Here is a 27,519-nt window from a genome sequence, read left to right as displayed (position 1 = left end):
GGATAATTTATCAAAACCATCTATTTATGTAGTTGGAGCCTCAAGGTTTTAGAGACCACGGATGAGCAAGTGCAGCCTTGGATCCTATTAAGAAACACGCTGGATGCAAGCCGCATAAAAAGGTTCTATTTGAAACCTATGAAAGGGGCTGATGTCCTAGATTGAACATTTATGGCTGAAATGTTGACGTATTCTTACTGAGGTTTAAATTTTAGTGACAAAAGATTCTTTTGGACGGATCTATCATTTTTGTGGTAAAGTAGCAGAAGCTGTTTAGCCGAAGACTTCTTAAAGTAGCGAAGGTTGAGGGCTACCAAGGTACACACTACTATTTTACCAAATTGGGAGGCCGTCGAGCAATAAGATCCCTTCGGTGGATGCGATGACACAGACAACACCATACTTTCCGTGTGATACACACCGGTGATGCATCTATCGGCTGATATGATGATGATCCGAAAAACAGATCACTTTAAATAGGGTAAATAAAACAACAGATTCCATAATAAATCTTCCAAACAGCATATATTTTAGAAATAAAAAAATACATGATACAAATAAACTCTTTTAAGCTAAAAACTTATAAACTACTAAAAAAGAAACCGGCCTCGTTCAACAGCCTGGCAACACTTGTGACGGTCCGGGGAATCGAGAGGGTAGTCATAAAAAACTAACAATAAACTCCAATTCTTTGTCGCAGTGTGCGGTGTGGTCGGATATTAAAAAAAAATCGCTTAAACATTTAAAAAATACGGGATTTATTGAATAATCTTAATAACGTATTTAAAAAACGAATCAACTTGCCATTTTAACAACTCTAGACTTATGCTAGGTAATGCCAAATCGATGGGCCCTCACATCAATGTATCTCTTGTCAAACCAACCTCTGTCGTCTGTTGCAATTGTTCCCTAGTCTTTATTACACAGGGTGATTAGTTATAGATATAAAATCTCTATAGAGTTGAATGTTTAGCTCATTGTTGTCAATTGATATACGTACTTTATCCAAAAACCAAGTTTCAAAAATTCAAATTAAAATCAACTATTATTTACTATGTCTCTGCAGACTATGCTGCCAGGATTTATTAACCTGTCCTATTCTAGTAGAAAAATAAATTAATGTAACATATTTCTGTTATGCGTTTAAATCTATAAACAATCACTCTGCCGTACCTCTGCAAGAGTAAAAACGATCCAATACGGAACCTTAGTGGAAGTGAGTTTGACTTTATGTAGGTAATCGTAAAAATGGATCAACGGAAGACCATAACTTTATTCTTATTATTGTTATTAATTAGATTTCATGAGTCATTTAAAATTCTAGTATTATAGTTTTAAAATCTGTAAAAAGTACGCAGAAGTTGATTTGACAGTGATTGTACCATCTCGAATTATTTGAGCCCAAAACGTAATTTTATGTACTATGTACCCCGCATCTGAAAAACATGGCGACGTCCACACCGATCAGAACGAATTAAATGCATTTCTATGTCAACTGTGTACTTTTAAAATTAATAAATTAATGTCGTTTTTAAAATAGAAAACATAGGAGCGCCGCCATGTTGCCCGGAAGCGGCGTCCGCGTCAAATTTTTGAAATATCAATAAATACGATAAAAATTATAATAAAAAAAACTACAAATTGCTAGCCGATAACTCCTTACAACGATAGAGTGCTTATATATATTATAATTTTTTTCTTTATTGTTAATTTAATCTTTATATCGACCGTTGTCACTGACAGCTGTCAGAATTGCCGCCAAAACCCGCGTACATAGATAACATTTAGAAGGGATGTCTTGGCGGGAATTTTGACAGTTGCGTCCTTGTATAGTCTACACCGTAGCTCAACACTGAAAAGATCAACTCGTAAGACATTTTGTACCATTTCAAATGTATTTAAGAAAGATTTATTTTTTCGATAGTCAAACGTAGAGTCGTCGTGGATATACTTACACTATAATTAAAATTTAAAAGCACGAATGGCATGGGGCCATGTTATAAAATGGTCGAGCCCCTAACACGTGAAGCATTAGATGCTGATATATTTTAATGCACCATACACGCCGAGGTCGTTCCGATCGAAAGACGTTCCCGAATAATTAAATTCAACTTTTCGCACTTAAATCCAATAGTCACTTCCTCTATCAGATAAGTAAATCGGTGAAACATACGCGTAGTCCCATTTTCTCGGCAAAATGGAAACAGCACATTCGAGAAAACAACTTTGAAACTGAACGAAACGTCTTCCGATGTATACCGACGTCGGATACACTACAACAAAAACTAACGACGTCTCACACGATACTTTGTTGGCAAGTCGTAACAAATTTCGTTGAAAATTTAAAAAAAAAATTATCGAATAAATTAGATGCCTTTTTTTGTAACAGCACTCAACGCTTAGCCGATATCTCGACTCAGCTGTCAAATTACTCAGACGTGCTTAGACGTAAGCCGTTCGCATACCGTGGTAGCTACGCCAATAGGTGGGTAAACGCAAATCTCAGGGATACCAACCAATCCCACCTCCCCACTCCGTTTACAAAGCGGTAAATAAAAAGAGTACAGTTTTAATCTGTATTTTTGCACTTAAACATTACGAAGTATTCTGAAAGCGACATGGCAGTGTGGTTTTGGAGTTATATCTGAAAAAAAAAACAATTATTACAATTTATATGTCAATATTGAAATGCTTGTGTAAAAAAATTATGACATTATAATTTTGGCACATTATAATTACAAGAAATGAAAAAAAAAAGAAACAAATTTTCGTTTCCAAAAAGTACAACATACATTTAATAAAGTTCGCCACGAGATAATTTTAAGTTTTAAAAATAAAATTTAGATAGATGATATGTGTACAACTTGGTTTGTTGACTTATTCACACGATTGATATTATAATATACACATCAAACATTGTTAAATTTCATTAAAAAAATAGCAACTGTCAAGTTTTATTCTCACACTAAACCAGTGATTCCCTTTTTTTGCCATGCCCTACCCAAGCCTTTGTACAATTTTTACGCCCCCCAATGTAACATAAATAATATTTATATTAAAGCAAAAGGGTTAACCTAGTGTCGAGTTAATTATCCAAGTGCCCCCCGTGGGGCGATATATGCTCCTCCTTCAGGAACACTGATGAATAATTGATGATTCAAAAGTGTGCGTAAATGCCTTCATAAAACATAGAAACAACTTATATACCAGGGGTGGCCAAACTGCGGCTCGCGAGTCACATGCGGCTCTTTGTACGAATATTTTTGTCTCCGATTGATTGTCGAATTATTTCAATGTTTAAATTTATATAACCCATGTCAGCTGCTGGGATATCGAAACAAATTACTGGCGTGAATAATTATTATTATTATTCCACCATAAAATTAGTGAAATCCAAACACCGATCGTAATTAACTAACAAGCGTCTTAAGTATCATTAGGAGTACTGTCATATACCACATATTTTATTTTTGTTTAAACATGATTTTGTAAAAAAAAAATCTTTCGCGTGTTTCAAATGTGTAGTAAATTGCGGCTCGCGAAAAAAAAATCGAATTTCAACCATGGCTCGAACTATCACAGAGCTTGGCCACCCCTGTTATGTCCGTTATGTCCCTAAGGTTTTGGGGGTGGAGTCCCAGACTTGCAAGTGAACTTAGGATCTCCTCCATCCACAAGGTGAACAAAAGACCATGTTGAAACCAATGGGAGACGCTAGGTGTAGGTCGCTTCCAACGATTCATATTGGAAATATACAGGGTAGGCTATGTAAGAAAAAGACCAATATTTAGTCACTTCCGCAAATGCAGTGGTAGTCGTGCAACAAAGTGCACCGCCCAGAGTCTGATGACTCTGTGTTTGGCACTAATCGGTGTAACATAACTCCTGAAGATGCCCCGTGGAGAGGTGAAACACGTGTTGAGTGAATTAACGGTGGCAGTTGTGTAATTCGCATTGTTTGCCGCTTGCGCATTTATCAGCAGGCTGGCGGGCGCCTTCTTTTGCGCTTTGTTGCACGACTACCACTGCATGTGCGGAAGTCGCTAAATATTGGTCCTTTTCTAACTTAGGATGGACTTCCGTAAAATAACGCCTGATTCCATTAAAAAGGGCGGGCTAAGTCCAATATTAGACATTCTCCGGCTGAAACTATGAATAATAATACTTCAATTCGTCAATGTGAACACGGGTTTCTAATTTAGTATTTTCTTACCACGAAACATAGATAATCTTTGTGTAGAATTTGGTAATAGAGATGTCATATACCTCTAGGCGGGTTGCGGCGTGCTGGACTTTTCCTTCTTTTTCTCCTTCTTCTTCTTAAGGAACGACGGCGTTCGGAGTCCTTTCTTCTTTTTCTTGTCCTTCTTGGGCGAGTCTTCGGTCGACACCTCCTTAGATGGGGAACCCTGGATGGAAATATTTAATTAACATCATATACCTAAACACATGTTTTGTATGTTCGATGCTCTTCGAGGACACTTCTAAGAGTAACTTCAAGCAAAGGTCTTCCATAGATGACCATGGCCTGAGCTCCCCTTTACCATATCACCACCTTGTATGTATAGTTCATTATTACCTCAACGTCACCCAGGGAGCAATGGAAAAGGCTGCGCTAGGAACTGCAAAATCGAACCAGAAATGGGGAGGTTCGTAAAAAACCAAAGTTACGTAGCTAGAAGAATTGATCATCTGAGTGATAGTGGGCAAGCACACTATAGTTGGCGACCACCAGCCGGCAGACGTATGGTCTATGTAACAAGAAGACGTTGGATGCGTGCAGCGCATGACCGTTCATAGCGGCATTTGAAGGGAGGCGGGTGTATAAGATGGGATTGACTTTAGTGGACCGTATTTAATTAAAAGGTCTTGGTCTAGAGAATGAATTCATTTATTAAGAATTAATTTAACAAGGAAGGGAAGACACGTGTGCTCGGTGGCGGTAGGGAGCAGAGATAGAGAGAGCACAGATAAAAACATATTTTACCGATTCGCCAAACCATAGATAAAATCTTAACTAAAACATTTTTTGTTGGTACTATTGCCAACAGCGGGTGGAGACAGTTGATGATGAACTATGAGATGTTTGACCCAGTTGTTCCTTTTATTAGACTGATATAAGTGACCGAACGATTGCAACAAACAGCTGACTCCAGGTCCACGAGTGGTGATCACGAAACGGTAGAGCTGTCCCACCTGGTCTGGATCCTATCGCGATGACATAGTCTAAGTCGCTAGAAGCGGGCAGCCCAGGACATCTAATCGTGATGATCTTTGATCTTTGTCTGTTGAGTGACATGTTTATGTATTGTTACCTCTTTACTGCTGTGCGAGAAGGTGCTCTGATGCGCGTCCGAGTGGTCACCGTTGACGGTATGCTCCCCTGCAATGTTGCCAGTTACAAGTTATTTTATTATCAAATTTATCAATATACCAATTTATATTAATTCTTATAAATACATATATATAAGATATAAATACACATAAATAAACTCATTATTTTGCTTTTAATTAGATTTTTAAATAAATAAAACTACACACAATTTAAAATTGAAATAAAATATGTCAAAGTATAAATAAAAATTTCCCGCGCTTTTATTGACAGATGCCAAAGGTATTGACAGATGTCAAAGGTATTGACAGATGTCAAAGGTATTGACAGATGCTAAAGGTATTGACAGTTAAAAACAAAAAAAAACATTTCATGCAAAACTCACCTCTATTTATATATAACATATAGCAGCTTTCCCATAACCAGACGTAAGCTAGTGCATGCGTGAGAGTGAGCGGTCGATCTTGATGCATATGACAAAGCGTATCGAACGCGACGCCAAAACCAAATGTTAGACAAGCATTAAAATCATAGCAAAAACAAACATATCATTATTAATTTCAAATAATTGACTTTACAATATTTTGATATTTCTTTGCATTTAATTTGACTTATATATTTATTTCCCAATTATATATGTTGGTAACTAAAATTTTCTTGTAATTACTTACTTGATTATGCATTTAAACATGTTTTAGCATTTTGAAACATTATTGACAAAGGTATCAATAAAGCTAATGTGTATATAGTCTTGTATACCGACATACAAACAAGCGTATAGTGAAATAAAATCATCGCTAAAACTGATCACCGTGGTGATTAAATCATCACTAAACGAGGTGATATCTTCAAGTGACTAAAGCGATTTTGAATCAATTCACACAAAGTTTTATCAGACTTCGAAGGAAAATATACATTTAAGCAATTATCATTTATATCATGAAGTTTTAAATCACTACTACACGAGATAAATATTTCATAATTTTTTTTAATTTTATTTACATTACGTAAACAATTTTTATAGATATTCGTGAAGCTTTTCATATTTTATGCGATTTCTATCATCCGCACAAAAATAATTTTTAGTATATATATAGTGGTTTTTTATTTCTATATATATACTATAACTATACACATTATCTTGGTCCAAAATTTTTTTACAAAAAAAAAAACTTAAATCCATGACATAGATTCTGTACTAGATTCAACATATATAGTTAGAATAATTGAGGCTTTGAAATTACAAATAAGTGCGAAAGAGCAAAAACAATATTTTCCATTTCATTTTTTATGCTATGTTAAACATGTGCCAGTACTAGAGAGAGAGAGAAAGTGTACTATATCCGACCGTAAAGAACATGAAATAGATAAATAAATATATAATTTATTGCATAAAACAATAAAAAAGTATACTAATAATAAATAAACACACATACATAAACAATACTTATTTCTTCCGTACAGATCGGTATCCGTGTGTGTGTCTGTGTTCGTGCTTGTGGTTTTGTTTTTGAATATATGCATGCGGACTTATTCAGAATGAAACCGCAAAATATGCCACGACAATTATGACATAGTATGAAGTATGAATGACAAATAAAATATATAATCATATATACACTATATTATAGGCGTTCAAAACGGATAGCTACCTGTTCACTATGCCCCAACTTCATAAGTGATGGGCTATTTTCTATGTCAATAATATTTGTCTGAGTAAAATACTAATTTGAGTTTAAAAATAACATTACATTAAAATGCTTAAGTGATTTAATTATGTTATTGTTTGGTATGTGTATAATTAAATACCTATACATAATGTTGGATAGGAAACTAATGAATTTTTATTTATTTCTCCATTATTGAGTTTTGACATTTAAATTGTAAATTCAAAGCCCGAATTACTGATAACATGGGATATCCTAAGCCTGAAACGATGATAATGAAACGAAAATAAAAAACATTTTTAAAATACAAGTACAACACAAAGACATTTATTTTATACAGCCACACAAAATTAAAAAAAAAACAGTCGATATTTTTTTACATGCATTTCAATTATATAAGTACACATAGCTAAATAAAATAATTAAAAAAATGCAACCGTATATCGTGCAATAATAAAACAAACAGAGCGCAATACATACACCACAGATAATAAATAACATGTTAAGAAAATCTTACAAAATGGCGTTAAGATGGCGTGCGTGCATGCGTGCGAGAAAAAAAAAAGTAATAAGATACGTATCAAATAAAACCCGAAATGTCTTTGACCCGTTTAAATCCTTAACGCAAGGTGTTTAATCTACAGAATGACAATCGACTACTAGCGCCATCTATAGGTGCTGTTTGAAGTTATATTCCATTCAGGCCGCGTGGAGCATATACGACACACAATTAAAAGTCGTAAAAACGAATGCTTTACACTTTTTCAATATTGCAAAGCTATAATTAGCGGGAAAGTTATATATTTTAATATGCATCACGTACACGCACTCTTGATGTGTTGTTACCTATTTTCGACCCTACAATTAATTTTTAAGAATCCTTTGTTTTTCAATGAGAACTGCAAATGGCCTGAACGAAAAGAGCAGGCGGTCGTATACGCCCCACGTGGCATGGAATGTGTTAGTTATAGATGTAAAAGCTTTAAAGGGACAAAAGTTTGCTTATTTGTCAACAAAAAGGTTGTTGTAATCTTTTATATTTATATTTCAATCTTCCGAATAAAGCGATCGCTCTCATATATGTTACATTCCTTTTAATATATAAGTAATATGAATTTAGAAAATATTTTTTCTTATTATATTTATATTGTCATTAGGCTGTTTTATATTTCTCAAATCAATGACACCTATATATATATATATATATATATATACATATATATATATTTATATATATATACATATATATATATATATATATATACATATAGCTTTTACACCTATAACCAATCACTCTGTATTACACCTGTGTACACAAATTCACAGATCATTTATCAAAGATCTCACCCATCCCACATAAGGATCGCGTATTAAAGTTACTTCTTACCTTTAGGCATATTATTTAGGACAAGTTTTCCTAACTAAACGGTTAACACGTCGATTAAGAAAACTTCCAATGCTTGTATAAGGCACCATAATGCTAATGGTCTATACAACGGCCAAGTGGCACAGATGGGACGTATTTGCGCTAAACTACAGAAGAGAACACCTGTGAGTCCTCACAAGAAAATCATCCTATATACCCAAGCACAGCCTTGGAAAGAAATTTTGTCACCGTTTCTACCAAGCTTCCACTGTAATCCATATAATACCGATAATCGTCTCATTCAGCAAATTAAAGAGACTTTCGCGACGCAAAAACGTGTGTGTACAACTTTTCCATTTATTATCCTATTTTTAAATTGTTCCAATAACTCTGTACCTTGCTGTTCATACATTATTTGCCAGAAAGAGTCAACAACACTTCATCTTTATTGGCAAGTGAAAGGGATAGATATATGATTGTAGTTGGCGCCTAAAATGATACGATCTAAGATGCGTTTACATGTAGTTACTTTTTTAACTTTGTCTTTTAAAATGATAAATTCCAATTTTATATCTATGTAACATGGTCTTCCGGTTATTGGCTATAGATGTTAAAGGTATAAAGGCGGTGAATATATAGGAAATTTTTGGAAAAAAAGCTTTCAAGTTTTTACTTCTATTTCTAATCACCATTTATAAAGTGAACACTCTGAAATATGACACTTTGTAATTTTTTTATCTATTGTAATGCGACAATAGTAACCAATTATTTATTTTATTGTGCAGTCAAATCAACTTTAAAAACTTAATGTTGATTACTTCAAAAACCATTCATTAGGGGGACCGAAAAGTAACGTCGCATTCTTAAATTCACGCGACTACATCTTTAACAAGTTTTTATTTCTAATCAACAATATATTCACCTACGTTATCAACAACCTTTTGCCATCTAGTATACAAATTTTCAAGTTTTTCTGTAAAATATGTCGACAGAAACGGACACTACTTTCCTGTCGCCCCAATATTTCAAGGTAAGGTATGTACATTAATTGACAGAAAATTGGCTGTACATTCACTCCTTCAATACAAGAACGATGATAATAAAAGAGAACGTAATACAGGTGCATGTAAACGCATGTTTAGCTTTTTATGTCGAACTAACCCGTAAGCTGCGCCTTTCTAACACATATTTACTATGGTGAATTTAGTTTAGAACGTGTATACATACTATATTTTTAATTACAACTAAATATAAGTATTCTTAGAGACTTTTGTCCAGTTTAAGAGAGTTAGGATCGAAGCTTTCAGACATTCTAAACTTGGATATAATTCTGTAGAACACGGTTTCCTCGTACGGGGGCCAGCTGGTGCAAAGCCTGTCGCATTTGGTCTTCAAATTTGCCCTTGAGTCGTAAAGTAGTCTTTGCCTTTCCTGGCTGGAGTCCTGTATCGAGGATTCACATGTGTTATAAACAGATTTGAAAGGAGACGCAGTATTGAAACTATCTGAATTCAAGTTAAAGTCTTTAGCAAGTACACCTGGTCTTTGGATAAGGTTATTCCTCCAATGAGGTCTATCTTCTTGTTTTTTATCAACATCTAAAGAAACGAAACTCGGCATTTTTGCATCTTCGAATCTTCTTACAGATCTGCTTAAAGGTTTTTCAAGGTAATCGGTGGTGCTATCATCAAATGACAGCCAATACTTGATACCACCTCGGTTTTGTGTCAGTGACATGGGGAGAACTGGAGTTTGTCTAACGAAAGGAGATCCCAATAGTGTGTTGTCTTTTTCGTAGAGAACGCTTAGGTCGCTCCCATGGAAGGAATCGTCTGTATTCCTGATGGGAGATTCAGTGCAGTTATCGAAGACTGAATTTGATTTTCTGGGAGAAGAAGATCGACCGGCACTATCTTTATCTTCTACGAAAGCTGTGTTCATATCTCCTTCATATATATCTGTTAAAACAAATGTTTCGTTCAATGATACTTCCTGAGAATTGTCTCGAGTTGTTTCTGCTATAGTTGTTTCTACGTCGGTGTCAGATATCTCTAGGTTCGTGCAGTTGCAATAACATTTAAGTGACCAATTTGAATCGCAACTGCCTTGTGTCTCATTATTATCACATTCTAAATACTCATCAATGATGTTATCGTCTACCTTCAAATCAGCATTTATTATATTTTTTAGAGCATCATTATCGTCGATTTTAGTTACATTCTTATCTATATCTTCTTCCATTACTCCTGTATCTCTTACTAAATCATTGACATTAATATTGTGATTCTCTTCTAAATGATAACTCTTTTTTATTTCTAAGTCCAAAGGACAGTCTTCTTCTGTAAGAGTTACATTGATACAGAGAAATTGGGGTGTTGTTGTATAGAGAATATCTTCGCTATCAACTACTGTGATTACTCGTTTCTGAAGCTGGACTTGCTTTGACCTACGCGTGGCTTTGTAAAACGCTGTATCAAAGATGTAATAAATTATGGCCTCAACTACCCCATCAGCTATATTCACGGTCGTTCCACTGCTGTTAGTTGAATCTGTACTTTCGCAACACTCTATTTCTTTAACTATCTGCATGATGGAAAAATTTTCAAACTGTGTTTGAGATGAATTTGATGACGCTTCTGTAATAATTGATTCGTTGTTATCATTTTGTGTTTCGCATAATACTAAACTGTTTTGATAATCTGCGAGAGGCGGTACAGCATCACACAGAGTTTCAGAGTGAACTCTATTAATTAAAATGCCAAGTAATTCTGAAACAATTTCTAATTTCTCGAATTCAGCAGTGGAATCCAAGCTTAAACCTGTTTCAGAACTAGTTAAGCTACTACCGTAACTTAGCCTAAGCATCTCAGATGCTGTTACTATTTTACCGTCTATTATAAAACTACTTTTTTCATTGTTAGATATGTGTATTGGATTTGGGATTAAAATCCCTTTTGTAAGATCATTATCTCCAGAATCATTGCCTCCGTTTATTCTTAGAAGTTCAGAGATATCATTTTTATTATTCTTGTCCGTGTTTTTATTATTGGCACACGTTTCTGTGTCCTCGTCTTTAATATTTTTAGAACATTCATCGCTATTTTCAATAGTTGCACTAGAAGCATTGTCGGTGTTTTTAATACTATCTAGACTGCTTATATTATTAGATTCGTCGCTAAGGCTTTTGGATTCTTCTAATATAGGTTCAAGTGTCGTCACTTTTTTATTGTCATACTTTTTTGGGGATTGGTGAGATGGTTTATCATTTTTTCTATAATCCGAGTAAAAAATATCCATCGGAACAGAGTAATCTCTAATGTCTTTTTCCATGAGCTTTTTCACAGGACTGTCGTATACTCCTTCCTCGAGATCGATGTCATCATGAAAGCTGTGGTACTCTCCCTCCAACGATTCAACAGAGATATTATCTTCCTCCACCTTATCAACACAATTATTGTTGCATTCATCCGTGTTGTCTACCTCTTGGTTATGAACAATGGATGAACATTCTATCTTTGTATCGTCCTTAATCTCTTTTTTATTCTCGACGATGGTTTGATTTTCAGTTGAAAAACTATTGCTTATATCTAAATAATTGTCCTCATTAAATTCCTGACTATCAACAAATTCTGCATTGACTTTAGATTCTACTTTAAAAACCGGAACAAAATCTTTCGTTACCTTAACTACACTGGGTTTGGGTTCAAAGTTGAGTACTCTAGACGAAGTCCGATGCAAGTTGTCAACGGAAAAGTAAAGTGAACGGTGGGATTTCGGTTTGAAGTTACCTTTAGGGTCTGTAGCGAAATAACCATTGGTGAGAATACTTGTGCTTCGAGATTTATTTTTAGGAAAATGGTAGTGGGTTGGATTTGGATCTTTGATGAATGAATTAATGAATCCGCTGTGAGAGCGTGTTCTGTACAGATACCTATAGGAACTCGAATTCGTCCTTTGTCTGGGTAGGGATCGAGTGCGAAAGAAATGTTCATTTTTACACCTACCGTCCCACTCGAGGGACGATATCGAATCTAAGCTAGACACACTTTCTGTATAATTACGGCGGAAAGGTCCGATCTCTTTACTACTCAAACCGTCTTTAAGATTACATTTCGGGTGTTTTTTGATATCAACAGTTTCAAATTTGTGAACGAAATTTTCAAAGTTTGGGTTTCGTGGAAATGAATGCTTCGAGCGCGCGTTACACGAAAGTGTCTCGTCAATCGTCACCTCGTCGCTTGTATCTTTACCTGTGTTAATGAATTAGCAAACGGTTAGGTGTGAAAAAGCTAAATGACATGCCGCAAACGTAGCATGATTGTGAACTATTCTCAGGAATGTTTTTTTTTTTTACTTTATTCACCGTATGTTCATCTATTTTAGACAAGTTGAAGTGGCATTTAACAGGCCACAGGTTTTGGAGTGGAGAAGATTGACTAGCAAGCGAAACGCAAGACAAGGTGGACCTTATTAGATATGTGGGAAAATGCTGAATGCAGGTCGCTTCCAACTGGTCTATTTGGAAATCTATAGAAAGGCCTAAATGCAGCAGTGGACATCCTAGGACTGAAGTGATGATAGGTGATGATAGGAAAATTAACGTATACATCGATCCGTGAATATATTTGGAATCGGTCAAATAACATATTTGTACATATATATATATATATATATATATATAGACACGATACATTTCTACATTGTATGAAACATCACGGATGACAAGACAAGTAACCAATGGATTGATAGTTACCTCAAAGTTAAAACTGATGTTATAGACGAACACAATGAAACACTAGGCGACAACTCTGCATGTACGAAAACAACAGGAGCTTTTGAGTTGTATTACCTTAAAATGACTTTCAAAACACATTTAACTTTCTGATTCAGCCCCTTTTAGCTCTTACCGCTACCTATTCCTATCAAACTATAGTACCAAGCATCCTGGTAGACAACACAACAATGCAAAATTGACGTCTACGTCTCCAGATCTCAACACCCTCACCTCCGATAGTCCCATGCACGGGGGCGGTGGTGTATTGTCGCACCACAACTGTGGCAGGCGGTGGAACAGCAGCGCTGGAGGTGGCAGCAGACGCGCTCGAGTCCAGGAACACCTCGTCATCCGACAGCAGGTCTGGGTCTCGACCCACTTGATTTACCATTGGAAATATATCAAATGTTTTTATACCAGATTTTCAGAACCAACCACAAAGTGGTGATACTAAAGCTATTGAAATATCCAACATAACATCCAATTCTGATGACCAGATTTACTTTAACAACCTCGAACTAACGTTTTGAACTGAGGAGTCTATCATCTAGACTATATTTTCTGGAAAAAATCTACCATCGATATGGGAATGAGAAAAATCTTAGATAAAGTTAGAATAACGTCACAGAAATATTATAGACACAATATCTTAATCAAAAAGGAGTAATCGTATACAAGAATGCCCGGATCCATCACCAGCACCGAACGTGTGTCACAATACTTTCAGAGAGAACGTTCACTCGGTATCGACGTCGCAACTAAAGTTTGAAGCGGATAAAGGTATCCGAAAAGCGTTTGAGCAAGATCATCTGAAGTATGAAGAAAAAACTCGATCTTTAATATTTATGAAATTTCCTACAACTTTTTGACAATTTAACATAAGAAACTCTTGTAAATCGACGATTTAGAAGCCTTTTTTAAATACTAACTCATGACAGAAGACTGTTATAGAAAGACGATATCGCCAACGATCCAACTCACAGCCTATTATTACACACGATAAGAATATAGTTCAACTAAAAATGTTTGTACTTCTTACTTATGATGTACATTATGATGATGAACATCATCACAGCCTTTTTGACTTTCGAAAATAAGTTCCTGAGAGTAGTCCCCATGCACCATCCACGAGGACGAACTAAATCTCTTCTTCTATCACAAATACACTATACATAGGGTGTTATTAAGCTATATATATCCAGTCTTCGTGGATGGCGAAGTATATACAAAGATTTTATTCGTTATTTTCATTAGTAATAAAAATAAATTTTACATTAAACAAGTCCAAAGCATCTTATGCGATGAATTTTTGCAAATTAAACCTTGACACAGTAATTAGTTAATAATGCACTGAGTAAAATAGATTTAATTTTTTTGGCTTGTGTTTTCAATGCAGATTCATTCAGTTCGAGGTGGCGAAGTCCGAAGGCTTCCGAGGTGCCTATGGTTCGAACCACTACATACTTCTATTTCACCAAGTTGGTCAATGACTAGATTCAAAGTCCCCATGAGAGGACCTAGGCATATTTAGAAAAAACTATGATTGTGTAAATTGTAAGTTAGATATAGTGTTTAAATATACCTATGGTTAGTACATAGCCAAATAAATTGAGTATCCATGCAGCAAGGTTATTTGTGCATTATATAAGGCATGCTTTAGAGATTTATAATTGTTTCCTGAAAGCTTTTTTAATGTATCCGATATGAGCTAATATATAATAATAGTTATTACTAAAAGGGCGATAAAGTACTGTGTTAGGTTTTATATGAAACATTTTGTATCGTCGTTAAGATAATGTTTTGGAATTCATTTAGAGCAGGGAAGAGCAACACGCGGTTCATTAAACATGATTATGCGACTCTGCAAGCATTTTGAATTAATTTTATCGACTTTCTATCATCAATATTTTGTAATAAAATTCAATCAAACAGATCAAAACAGTAATACACGCTTAAAAATCTGCGAACGTATATATACAAGCTTGTATCAAAAACCGATGCCAAATTTCTCATTTAAATTTTCAGGTTTATCCTTTTTTTCCGTTCTTATCTTGCTTATTTTCATTTTGAAATAACAATTTAATATTTTCTTTTGGTCATGTTTATAAAAATCAAGTTATTTTATAACTTTTGCATTATGTGACCGGGCAAAAAAAAATTTAATTTGGCCCTTTGATAAAAAAAAGGTTGCTCACCCCTGGTCTAGAGGACATATTGAGTGAGTGTTTTACCACCAGCGTTTACTGTTCCAATTAGTGTAAATGGTGGTGCTTCAGAAATATAACTTCCTATTCCTTCCAAAGAAACTTTGCGATCTTTTAATAACTTTTATTGGCGAAATTTTATATATATATATATATAAAATATTTGCGTGAAAATTTCAATTAAATTGGAACATAATTTGCTATCAATAACAATATCAACCTACTGATTTTGTTCCATGGGGGAATTTACATCAATATACACACTTCTACTTTGGACTTTACTTCCAAAATCTACCGGCTCCAGGAAGAATCCTACAGGAGCCAAAGCGTCTCATCATAATCCATTACACTGAGGTTCCATGACTTGTTTAATAAACTTTATAAATTTATCACATCACAGAGACATTACAGGGAAGTGTATTGCAATACATTAGTTGCCCAGAAAGGTACTACTAATTTTGCGGAGCGTAGGGAAATGTATGACATTCTGCTATTTTTATCGTTATTCTTATACCAATATCTAAGGTTTTCATATGTGTATTTATTATCAAACTCAAAGCTTTCAGGAAGTATTTTATAAGACCTCTAAGCGAAAATATATAAGGCCTAGGTCATCTAGGCGAGATGGACTAACCTCTAGTGAGTTCAGCGTGTTCCCTCTCGGCCTTCAGAAAGTCGGTCGTGTCCACTAAGATTAGGAAAGAGGGATTTAGGCATGCGCGACTAAATTCTAGAATTTATCATCGACGAAAGACTGACAACGGATAAAGGCTTAAAGAAGTATATATGATGTCTCAAAAGTAAGTTTTTATCGAACTGTAAAACATTCGGACGGATGATTAATAAAAATAATAATAATTCTAATTCTCAGTTACTTCCATTACACCAAATTATTTTTATTACAATGTCTCATTTTAACAATAGTTATAATGGTGTTTATTATGTACAGTTGTAATTTTCTAAAATAATAAAACAAGCAAACATAATGTGAACATGTTTTTTTATTTTATTTTACCTCAACCTAAAGCCACCACTTATAGAAAAATTGGTGTATTTTATACAAAGAATGAAAATAATTATCAAAACAAGCAAATGACACTTGTTGTAACAGCTCTTAATAGATACCGGACTGTTTGTATTTCGTGCGACAGAGATAACGCTTTACGAAGCCGAAATAAGTCGATTGTCTCCTTCCAAAGGTCGATGTGCAATATTTATCGCAGGGTATCGTACGATATTTATAATAAGCGATCAGCCTTATATATAATTTTTTTTAAAATTTAAATAATCTTTTACGTAATGAATTTACCTAGTACATAAACTTACTTTTGAGATACAATATAACACGTAAATAGTTCAAGTACAGTCAGAAAAAAAATCTTTAGTCGAAGATAATAAAAAATGTTTTACTATATCATCTAACAAACCATGCTAGATCATATGCAATGTTCTATATCTAGTTCCTTAAACAAATTCGAAAAAAAAATCATGCAAATAAAAATATGTATGCATGATTGGGCAGAGCATATGACTTTACAAAGATAGGAAGAAACATTTTAAACTATATAACACTAGTATTTAAAATATATCTGTACAAAATAACTTTAAACAAAAAATCTTACTACCCATATTATTTGATGAGGGTAGGTGCAAAATTTTTACAAGGATATTAAAAAACAATAACTTTATTTGTGGTGACAGAATGCTGAAGAAGCTTAGTCTAGACCAGAGATCGGCAACCTTTAGAGTCGGAACAATTACAGTTACAATTTACAAAATTTAATTTTTTTTGACCCACAAACATTTTTTTAAAGATAATTCATAAGAGAATATCTCTTTACATAAATAATGAGTGTTTTTTTATAACAAATCACATTAGATTTAACTTAAAGCAGTGGTTTTAAACAATTTGGATGAATTTGTCTCATAACTTGTTTTAAATTTCAACTGCGACCTTGTATATTCATTTCTTAGTCAAAGAGAATGTTTCATTTAATATTTTATTGAAATTAATTTCGTCTTGAACCTGCTATTAAATCCTTCATGGATGTGAGTGCACACACATACATAATAAAGTTCCGCCAATATTTTAGACCTTTTTTAAAATTTAAATCTACAACGAAAATTATATTTATAAAGAAATATTAAGTTCTCAAGAGTTTTTGTTGACCTAAATGTGTGGAACTTGGTTTATTGACTCATTTACACGGTTGATATTATAATGTAATAAATCAAACATTGCTAAATCTCATTTGAAAAGAGAGTGCAACAGTCGAAGAAAACTGTTCTGGCCAACTCTTGCAGAACAGCATTCCGATTCAGAATCATCTTACTCCTTATGATGTTAAAATTTTGACGATCCAAGATTAAATACAGACTTGAATAAAGATATTTTGATTATATATATATTTGGTTGCCGACCCTTGTCATAGACAATTTTACAGTGGCTTTGCTCAAGGTCTTTCATATGACACTCTATAGGACTTGGATATATTTCTCGGGATTACTAGATAGTAGAAAGGATCTCTGGGGCTATCACACGTTCAGTTTACCAGTTCGAGGGTAAGACGATAAGATGGCTTGCTATTTCCGGATTACTAACGTGGGTAGTTTAATATTAGTCAAGGTCAAGATACTTACCGTCACTCAGCACGAGCTCGGGCTGGCTGCGAACCGGCACCTGCTTCGTCTCTATCCGCAGAACTCGATGCTCTGCAAAAAATACACACATCTATAACTGCTTTAAAATTATTAAGAGTACATAAAATGCTAGATGAGAGTAGATGAGAATTTTTAAAGAACCACCAGGGTCATTAGTATAGCTCGAAGAATTACTTTATCCGAAGTGGCAGGGATCGGGGCAAATCGCTAGTGCAACCGAGTGTAATAACTACGTAAAGAGTTCTTTAAAAATGAGTTGTAGTATCTAATATAGATAACTTCACATCACGCATGCACTTACGTAATGCATATTAAAATTTATAACTTTTTCCCGCTAATTATAGCTTTGCAGTACTGAAGAAATGTAAAGCGTGCGTCAAAAAATCATCAAAAATTGCCGAGGCACGGAACGGGTTAAGATCGCTGGACGGAGACCGATTCCAGGTGGAAATTTTAGGAAGGGGTCCATGTCCAGAACTAAAAATACTTCGGTTGAAATGATGATGACGGCTTAGAATCGAGAACTGGCTTACCAGTAGATTATATTGGGAGATCCTTAAGTACATATATTTATTGTTAGAATAATAACAAGTACGTGTAGTGTACGTGTGTGTATACAGGATGATTGGTTTTAAGTATAAAAACTTTAAAGAGATGAAATGCACTACTCATTTGTCAGCAAAAAACTTTTAATCTTCTACATCTATCTCCAATTGCCTTGTATAAAGTGGATACGACACACCAATAACTTTTGTCAGTATAGATCAGAGTTGCTTAAACTTTTTTGTGTCGTAGACCCCTTGCCATGTTTTTCCATGTTGGATAGACCTGACTTACCTGATATTGATTTCCTGTAAATTTCTAACGGCACTACCGTTAACTTTAGTGTTAAAAACTTAAAGTAAAAACACATGTAAATTTATACATTTATTAGGTTTTTACAAGTTCAAAATGTATTGCGACCACAAAGCGAATACCAACATCCTACAACTTACACAATTTTATAAACATATATAATAATTTTTTTACTTCATAGGTACTTTTATAAATAATGTAAATGTTTTGATATTATAAGATAGTATGATGTAAGTAAATAGGTACTATCAGTATATGTGTTGAGATCCACTATCGTGGACCCCCATTTTCATTTCATGGACCCTCAAATTTTTTTTGCTGACGTAGATCCCTTGCAGGTTGTCATAGACCCCCTAGGGGTCTATATAGATAACTTTGGGAATCACTGGTATAGATAGTAAACAATAATTAAATTTAATATGTAATTCTAATTTTTTAAACTCTTTCTAGCAATATTATCATTATGTTATTTATTATTTTTGGGTATACCATACAATAATGACAGCAAATGAGCTAAATATTCACTGCAAAGCTTTTTACACATATAACCAATCACTCTGTATTGTGAACTGGCACACGATGTTGTGAGTGTGTTGGTGCATGTGCTTGTGTGTGTTGGTGCATGTGTTTGTGCAAGTGTAAATGTGTGCTTACCGTCACGCGACTCCTCCTCGGTCTCGGAGGGTGCGCTTGCAGGAGAGGTCACCTGTGCTCCGCTTACAGCTTCGGACTCGGACAAGTCGGTGTCGTCTGTTGACGAAATAACAATATTAACACTCTGGTCCCTTTTACCTTCGATTTTTATCTCTAACATTTAGTAGTTGATAGTTAATGGCATCGAGCGATGATAATGTAACGAAATCATTACCAACTAGTGAAGTCTTATAATAAACTACGCAGTAAATTTATATCCTTGTAAATTAAAACATATATATTAACATAGGTCCTGTGCGACTATAATTTAGAGTTATTGAGGATAAAGATGTCAGGAAATGAATTGCTTTTTTTAAGCAAAAAATTATTTTCGTCAATTCAATTCTTTAAAAGTTAAGACGAAGATGATTGTAATGATCTTATATAATAAAGCTATTTCGATTAGGGGAAATTTTTGCGGTGTTGCGGTTGCGGTTGTTGTCTATATGTTATATATATATATATATATATATATATATATAATATATAACATTTTCAAGTCACAATGTAAGTTACCGTACTCCTCCGAAACGGCTTGACCGATTTTTACCAAATTTTATATGCGTATTCAGTAGGTCTGAGACTCGGCTACTGTCTAATTTCCATACCCCTAAGTGATAAAGATTGTTCACCCTTAAAATATGTTTTTTAACTTTTTAGACAATTTTTTTTTGTTTTAAATATAAAAATACACACAACCTTAAATTTTGGCTCCTCCACGATCAACTCTAATTTTTAATTGTTTAGTAAATTTTTTTTTTTTGAAAACAACGTTTGCGGGATCAGCTAGTATATATATAAATATTAAAAAGCTAGTATAAATATGGCTCGATCCAGGCCCTTATAGCCGGTCCTATTAGGAATCAAGGAAGGAGTTCTATGTCCATTGGCCTTCCTGCAGCCGTGATGAAAGCTGATATGTGATTGTAACTTTATACTTTAATAATTTCTATATTAATTTTAAGCTTAGTCAACAATAAAAACATCACACACATCTGTCTCTGTACAAAATAGTAACCATCCCCCCTAAGCCCTCTTGTGGGGCTTACTTTGTTCTAATGCCCAGCGTTGGGAGTCTCGTCTCCGAGACAATGATAGAGGATGTTATCTTGTAACTTCAATAATCATCGCAATAAACCCATGTTCATAAGTTCTGCGATCAGCGTCCTGTGGTCGAGATGATGGTAAAGGTTGTACTCTCATAATTTCTGTATTTATTTTAATAAGCTCTTAATAAAAATCTTTCAATTTGATCGTAATAAAAAAGTAACCATTCCTTCCACTCGTTCCCACAGCCCTGTTCATTCCATCACAAAAGTCTTTATGCTGCACCCGGGAAGTTCCAATACCAATAGAGTTCACAAATATTATTGTTAAAGATAAGAAAGAATGTTAAATTATAAGAAACAAGGTCTGCTAAAAAGATGTAAACACGGCAGATTCCTGTCGCTTTGTGGCTGGGATTTTCAGGCATGAAAATAAATAAAAAAAAAACCTTCGTTCCTCGATGTTACTTACACTCGTTGCCGCGCTGCTTTCTCTCGACGATGCGCTTGTACTCGTCAATCTCGCGGTCGGTCACGTGGTCGAAGGGATTGCGCGCGTATGGCGCGCTGTAGACGGTCGCGTTGTGCTGGTAGCCGCGTTGGATGATGCCCTTCGAAGCCGCACCCATCAGCACCTGGTGTAAATCAACCTTTGTAGCGTCATACATAAGGTAATTGATTATAGGAGAGAGATTCAAAGTGGTGAATGTATAGTTCATTTATTATACACACACACACACTAACACATATATAAACAAATATATATATATATATATATATATATATATATATACTTGTTTGTGAGCAGTGTCAATCCTATATCATTAATATACAAAAAGAAAGGTTATTTAAAATTGCATTATGGGAAATGAACCCGCGATACCCAAGGCCTATATTTTACAATGAACATCCATAGGGTGAAATGCAGACGAAGTCAATTTTGTGAACTTAAATAAAAAAAAATATGATAATAGTAAACGTACCACGTGGTCTCCGGTGTGGGTATTGACGGCATCTTCGCCGACCAGCCGCGCCGCCTCATCCCAGGTGACGCCCTCCAGGATGTGAGACTGAGGTCCAGCGCTGATCTTATCCGCGCGTCGGTTCTCCTTAATCTGAATCGGTAATTCATTAATAAAAACAAATTAAACACAAAAATTTTCACAAAACTCGTGCTATAGTATGCGAATTTTTTGATACTTACGTGAAGATCACCTTGACGTAACCAGTAAAAATGGAAGAGTTACACCGAAAGTGCGGTGAACGTGTAAACGACATGATAAGATGAATAGAGATAAGAGATAAAATTCATTTATTTTAAATAGGACTCTTATTGATCGACAACTTTATTTACATTTCTTTTATTTATGGCTCTACTCTGCTTCGCAAGATTACGACAAGTTATAGTTATGGAGAAGAAGCAAGAAGAATCTCCACAATAAATTTATTGTATAAGATCATTTCAATCATCTATTATCATCAGTTCAAAATTAAGTGTACATTAGTTCGTAACAAGCTACCCAATGACAAAAACTAGTATTTTTTACAAATGTATTAACAATTTTGTTTTTTATAAAATTAGAACAATTCATTTACATATATCCTAAATAAAGTAATTAGTCCTTTGGCAGAGCTTGTGCTAAATATTTTTTTTGAAATTACCGAGGAATATGTTTGTAGCATCGTTTGGTATTCTATTATAATATCTAATACATTGACCCGGGAATGAGTTAGACAATTTATGGACCCTAATAGAGGGTACCATAAATTTATATTATTTCTTTAGATTACATCGATGGATGTCACTGTCTTAACACATCTTGCGTGGACACTTTGCCGCCAGTCTTGTCTAGTAGCGGGAATTTTTTTGCAGTTTGCACACAAAATTCCTTCTGCATAAAATAGCTGCAGATTTTAGACATTAGACTTTTTTTGATTAAAATTTCAGTTTCAGTGTTAAAAACAATTTCTTTATTATCTTTAACTTGTCAGAAATAAAGAACTAAGAAAAACCAAAAATAAAAAATGTTTCAAAGTGTGATATCGTTCAAAGTAATTTTCTTTGTGCAAGTGTACGTTACAAAATTTACACTTATATCGCTTTGCACTGCGTATTTTCTTAACAAAGCACAAGCGGATTCCAGTTTCTACGATGGATTCTAGTACATGTTTCCTATGTCCATACAAAGTGTCTCTAAAGTGTTGTTCCTTGCTACATCTCATTGAAATCGTTGCTCATCGAAAAACAACTTTAGTCGCTTCCTACTCAAAATGTGAATTCCGCGCAAAATGACTTTAGTCGCTTCCCACGCACGATATGAAATCCGAGTAAAATGACTTTCTTTAGTCGCTTCCCCCACAAGATATGAAATCCTCGCAAAATTACTTTAGTCGCTTCCCACACAAGATATGAAATCCGCGCAAAATTACTTTAGTCGCTTCCCACACAAGATATGAAATCCGCGCAAAATTACTTTAGTCGTTTTCCACTCAAGATGTGAAATCCGCGTAAAATGACTTTAGTCGCTTCCCACACAAGATATGAAATCTGCGCAAAATAACTTTAGTCGCTTACCGCTCAAGAAAATCATAAAATCATCCAACAAGTTGTTCTCGAAGCTTCCACTCCCAGATTTAAAATTGTCAAAGAATATTTGTGTGCAAAGGGTAATTACATTCTAAATGACGTCATAGAAATCAACATATTTATTAATTAAAACATACCTGTTGTTGCAATTGCTTGAACTCCTTGGGGTTAGTGTTCTTAGGCACGAATTGTAGGGTGTCAATCTTCATTGGGGTGCTGGAGTGACCTGGTGAACCGTCCTGAACCCACTGCACTCGCAATAAGGTCCAAAATCCAATCACAACACGTCGCGGTATACCGAATGGCGACGCGATTTTCCAGCGTAGGGGAAGAGAAAAAAAAAAGAACAAATTAGTAAAAATGTTGCCAGCGTTGATCGTTTTAGTATAGGTTCATGTTAGTCAGGTACAGTGGCATTAAGGAGAGATGTGCTATGCGAAAAAGAAAAAAAAATGCAGACTTTTTTTTCGTCCTGGCAAACTCATCGAGCGTGTACAGATTTTTATATGGCAACACATGCAATAAGCGCGTCTTTGTCATCGAAAGAAATCGTTCAAGAAAAAAAACGTAATGGATGTGAGGAATGCTTGAGGATTGAGGCGGTGTGGGTAGAAGAAACTGGCAACATTCTTATCCAATTCAAGTTCTTTTTTTATCTCTTTTTTTTTCAAAGTACCCTACACTGTACAGACTCGATGATTGTCTCTGAACGGAATTATTATTTCTCTCAATAATTCCATTCAGAATAAACCAGGGTAGGAAATATGAAATGCTCTTGAAAGTTTTTAGTAATTATTAAAAATACACGAGTTATAAAACGTAAAATAAATATTCCATTACTAGTAAGTTTCACTTCTGTAACAATGATTTTAACATAAATACTTGAAGTTGGAAGTAATTAGTAACATGCGTTCTTGGAATTTGAACCTTATGCCGTAGATACTAAGAAATATTTTACCTAAGCCTTTGCAATTCACATCTAAAGGTTTTTTTGTATCAATAATTGGTTCTATCCTGCACCTACATTATTAAATAACATTTTACTCTATCTAAAAAATTAATTAAACCTTTCATAAAACAAAAAAATATTTTGAGTTGATTATATTGTGAGTAGATATTTTTATATATTTTTTGTAGAAATTTAAAGTAGTATTTTCAAAAACTAAACTGGCAACACTCCACATACTGTCACAATAAGTGGTTAAAAAATTGATACCGAATAATCGCAGTGTTGCCTATCACTCAAATCTTAAGGGAAATAATTACAATTTTTTTTTAATTTAAGTAACAGTCGGCAGGCCACATTGCGCCTAGAAAATGGCCTCTGCGACCATAATGTGCAAAGACGAAACTGTTAAAATCGTCGGAAAATTCTTGATTATGGAGGTCTCCCCCATTATTTCGATTTCCTTCTGCTAAAATGATGATGAATTCTATTCCAATGCTGTCGTCGTATCAGCCCAAAGACACCCACTGCATTACATAACCTCCCCCAGAGATATCTATGGGGGTATATACCATAATCGCCATGATCACTGGCGGGTTGGCGATTGCAGTGTGATATTATGGTACACAGACGCAGCTGCCTATCATCTAAATTTTTAATAGAATTAAATAAGATTGTATCTCCGGAATTGAATCCGGCAACATACGGTAAGTCGCAACTGCGAAATTCTAATGTAGTAATATTGACACCCATCCATCGTTTATGGACTTAGTGTACTGAGTTTATCATCATGACAGCCGATAGGCGCCCACTGCATGGCATATGCCTCCCCCAAAATCGCACAACATAACCTTAGTACAGCGTAAAAAAAAACTAATTTATTTTAAACTAAAAATGGTAACAAAACATTCAATTAATTTTCTAACATATTTTACTTATTACTAAGTAAGAAAAGGACCAATATTTAGCCACTTCCGCACATGCAGTGGTAGTCGTGCAATAAAATGCACCGCCCGCCAGCCCGCTGATAAATGCGTATGCGGCAAACAACGCGAATCACATAACCGTCACCACTAAATTACTCAACACGTGTTTCACCCCTCCATGGAGCATCTTCAGGAGTTATGTTACACCGATTAGTGCCAAACACAGAGTCAAGTGGCTAAATATTGGTCCTTTTCTTACTTAGGATGGACTTCCGCGAGGTAACGCCTGATTCTATTAAATTACTTATTACTTCCACTTATGTTATCATTGGCTACTTAAGAAGTGAAACTTACTTTATGTTAATAATAGAATCCCATAAAGCTAAAGGAATCTAAAATATGAGGTCATGTCGTTCAATCCAATATTGTCATACGACTCAATTACGAACCATATAGAGACCCAAATGACAACAGAGATCAGAAAGAAGAATGTTAGAAAGATTAGATTCTTAAATAGGCCTTTACAAGATTCTCATGACTACACTGCTCTTTGACGCACAACAGAAATAAGAGAGAAGAGAATTATTGTATATTTAGTTGTTACGAGCGAGTTCTATATATGCTACAAATGTAAATCAAGTTTAATTTTGAACAGAAAAATTATCGGTTTCGTCATCAGTTTTTTATTGTATATATATTTAGTGTGTAATGTCCCCCTAATACATATACACACATACATATATATGTGTGTATATGTATTAGGGGGACCAGAAAGTAATGTCGTTTCTGGCGACATATATTACAGGAAAACCAATTAATTTGTTACTGCTTTAGCATTCCGACATCCGAGCCCAAGAGACCATTCTTGAATTTGTCGGAAGCCATTTTCTGAATAATATTACTACTAGAACTTCGAAAAGCTTAGCTGGGCTGGTAGAAATGGCGGAAGAAACTCAATGTTTCTATATAGTATAAACCGGGTATAAACCCGATATATATATATATATATATATATATATATATATATATATATATATATATATATATATATATATATGTGTGTGTGTATATATATATATATTTACCCGATGTCAAACGATTGCGCGTGTTAATAGACTACTAACACCATCTATTGATGCTGTTTGAAATTACACCACTCCGACATTTTTTTCGACAATCTTTTAGATGACGAACACTCTACGGATTGACTGAGTATGCGGTCCTAAAACCTCTTGGACTATTGTCGACACTAGTTTAGCATTTAAGTCTAAGTCAAATCTAATATCAACCTAATATATAAAATTCTCGTGTCACAGTGTTCGAACTTGAACTCCTCTGAAACGGCTTGACCGATTTTTACCAAATTTTATATGCGTATTTAGTAGGTCTGAGAATCGGCTACTATCTATTTTTCCTACCCCTAAGTGATAAGGGTTGTTCACCCTTAAAATTTTTTTTTATTTTTTTGACGAAATTTTATGTTTTTATTTTTTTATGATACAACATACAAAAATACATACAACCCTAAATTTTCACCCCTCTACGATCAACACTTATTTTTAAATTGAAAATAAAAAATATTTTTTTTGCAAAACAACGTTTGCGGGGTCAGCTAGTATTATTATAGTTATTTTTCATTATGTATTATTAACATAATAAATATGAATGACATATATCATTAAATAATTTTCCACATTTCTTGTTATTTAACACATAACTATTTAACATTGTCTGTATATTTATATGAATTATCTATACATATCATTTTTATGCCCTTATGGCCCTAAATGTATAATTTTCCTGTTTGAACTAAGGCTATATATCATAAAAGCCTTTGAACCTATAAAAAATCTAGCCCAGTCATCTGAAACGTGAAGCAATGAGGCCATTACTGTTTAGTAGAAGAGAGTGAAGAAGAAAGCAAAGAACTAAGAAGAAATATGAGGTCGAAGAGAGATTTCTGAACGAAAAATATTATTTACCTCATCGTTGTTAGCATCCACCCACTGCAAAACATTATTACATTAGTCACGCATTAAAAAAAACACACACAAACAAACAAACGGAAATTTTTACAGTAGTATTAATCTAGTTAAACTTCAAAAGCATTTCATTTTTAAGTAAAGAATTGTTATATAGTTTTTTCAAAATTTAATTTTTAAATATAAAAGAAAAACTTGAAAGCACATAAACATAGCCATAGGCACGCAAAAACTATTTTAGAAATAAATCGAAAAGAAATTTCTTTTAAAACAGTTTTTACGTTACTAAACATCTCGTACAATGCAAATATACATAAATATTTCCATCTATATACCTAATATGAATTTCGTTGATTAAAAACAATATTTGAGCGTAAATATTCAAATAAATATACCTTTTTAAAAACTACACAATCGATAAATGATTATTGGAAATTAAAAACAGTCTTCAATTTTCACAAAAAATGTTGACAACCTTTG

At 34.3% G+C, this 27,519-nt stretch overlaps 2 protein-coding genes across 2 annotated transcripts in view; both read right to left on the bottom strand.

Annotated features, from left to right (window-relative positions):
* Nucleotides 1-498: 498 nt before the first annotated feature.
* Nucleotides 499-27,519, bottom strand: part of hts (adducin 1-like protein hts) — a 110,921-nt gene continuing 83,900 nt past the window's right edge. The window contains exons 12-22 of the mRNA XM_068769968.1: nucleotides 27,040-27,063; nucleotides 23,323-23,433; nucleotides 21,582-21,713; nucleotides 21,071-21,233; nucleotides 19,514-19,609; nucleotides 17,984-18,055; nucleotides 15,978-16,031; nucleotides 13,371-13,517; nucleotides 5,316-5,383; nucleotides 4,267-4,409; nucleotides 499-2,644 (exon numbers count right to left, since the gene is read on the bottom strand). Of these exons, the coding sequence (XP_068626069.1) occupies nucleotides 4,269-4,409; nucleotides 5,316-5,383; nucleotides 13,371-13,517; nucleotides 15,978-16,031; nucleotides 17,984-18,055; nucleotides 19,514-19,609; nucleotides 21,071-21,233; nucleotides 21,582-21,713; nucleotides 23,323-23,433; nucleotides 27,040-27,063 (1,008 nt within the window). The 3' untranslated portion in view covers nucleotides 499-2,644; nucleotides 4,267-4,268. The remainder of the gene's footprint in view (nucleotides 2,645-4,266; nucleotides 4,410-5,315; nucleotides 5,384-13,370; nucleotides 13,518-15,977; nucleotides 16,032-17,983; nucleotides 18,056-19,513; nucleotides 19,610-21,070; nucleotides 21,234-21,581; nucleotides 21,714-23,322; nucleotides 23,434-27,039; nucleotides 27,064-27,519) is intronic.
* Nucleotides 9,626-13,308, bottom strand: LOC137926407 (uncharacterized). The gene is made up of 3 exons (XM_068770007.1): nucleotides 13,302-13,308; nucleotides 12,370-12,615; nucleotides 9,626-12,162 (listed from the first exon to the last, which is right to left on the bottom strand). Exons 1-3 carry the CDS (start codon nucleotides 13,306-13,308, stop codon nucleotides 9,626-9,628), a joined length of 2,790 nt encoding a protein of 929 aa, XP_068626108.1.

Source organism: Battus philenor, unplaced genomic scaffold (assembly GCF_028537555.1).
Source record: "Battus philenor isolate CCGP_79_NKW_IND1 unplaced genomic scaffold, ilBatPhil1.0.hap1 SCAF_29, whole genome shotgun sequence".
Classification (NCBI taxonomy): Eukaryota; Metazoa; Arthropoda; class Insecta; order Lepidoptera; family Papilionidae; genus Battus; species Battus philenor.
The sequence above is the reverse complement of the archived record's forward strand: the minus strand, read 5'-3'. Positions and strand labels throughout refer to the sequence as shown.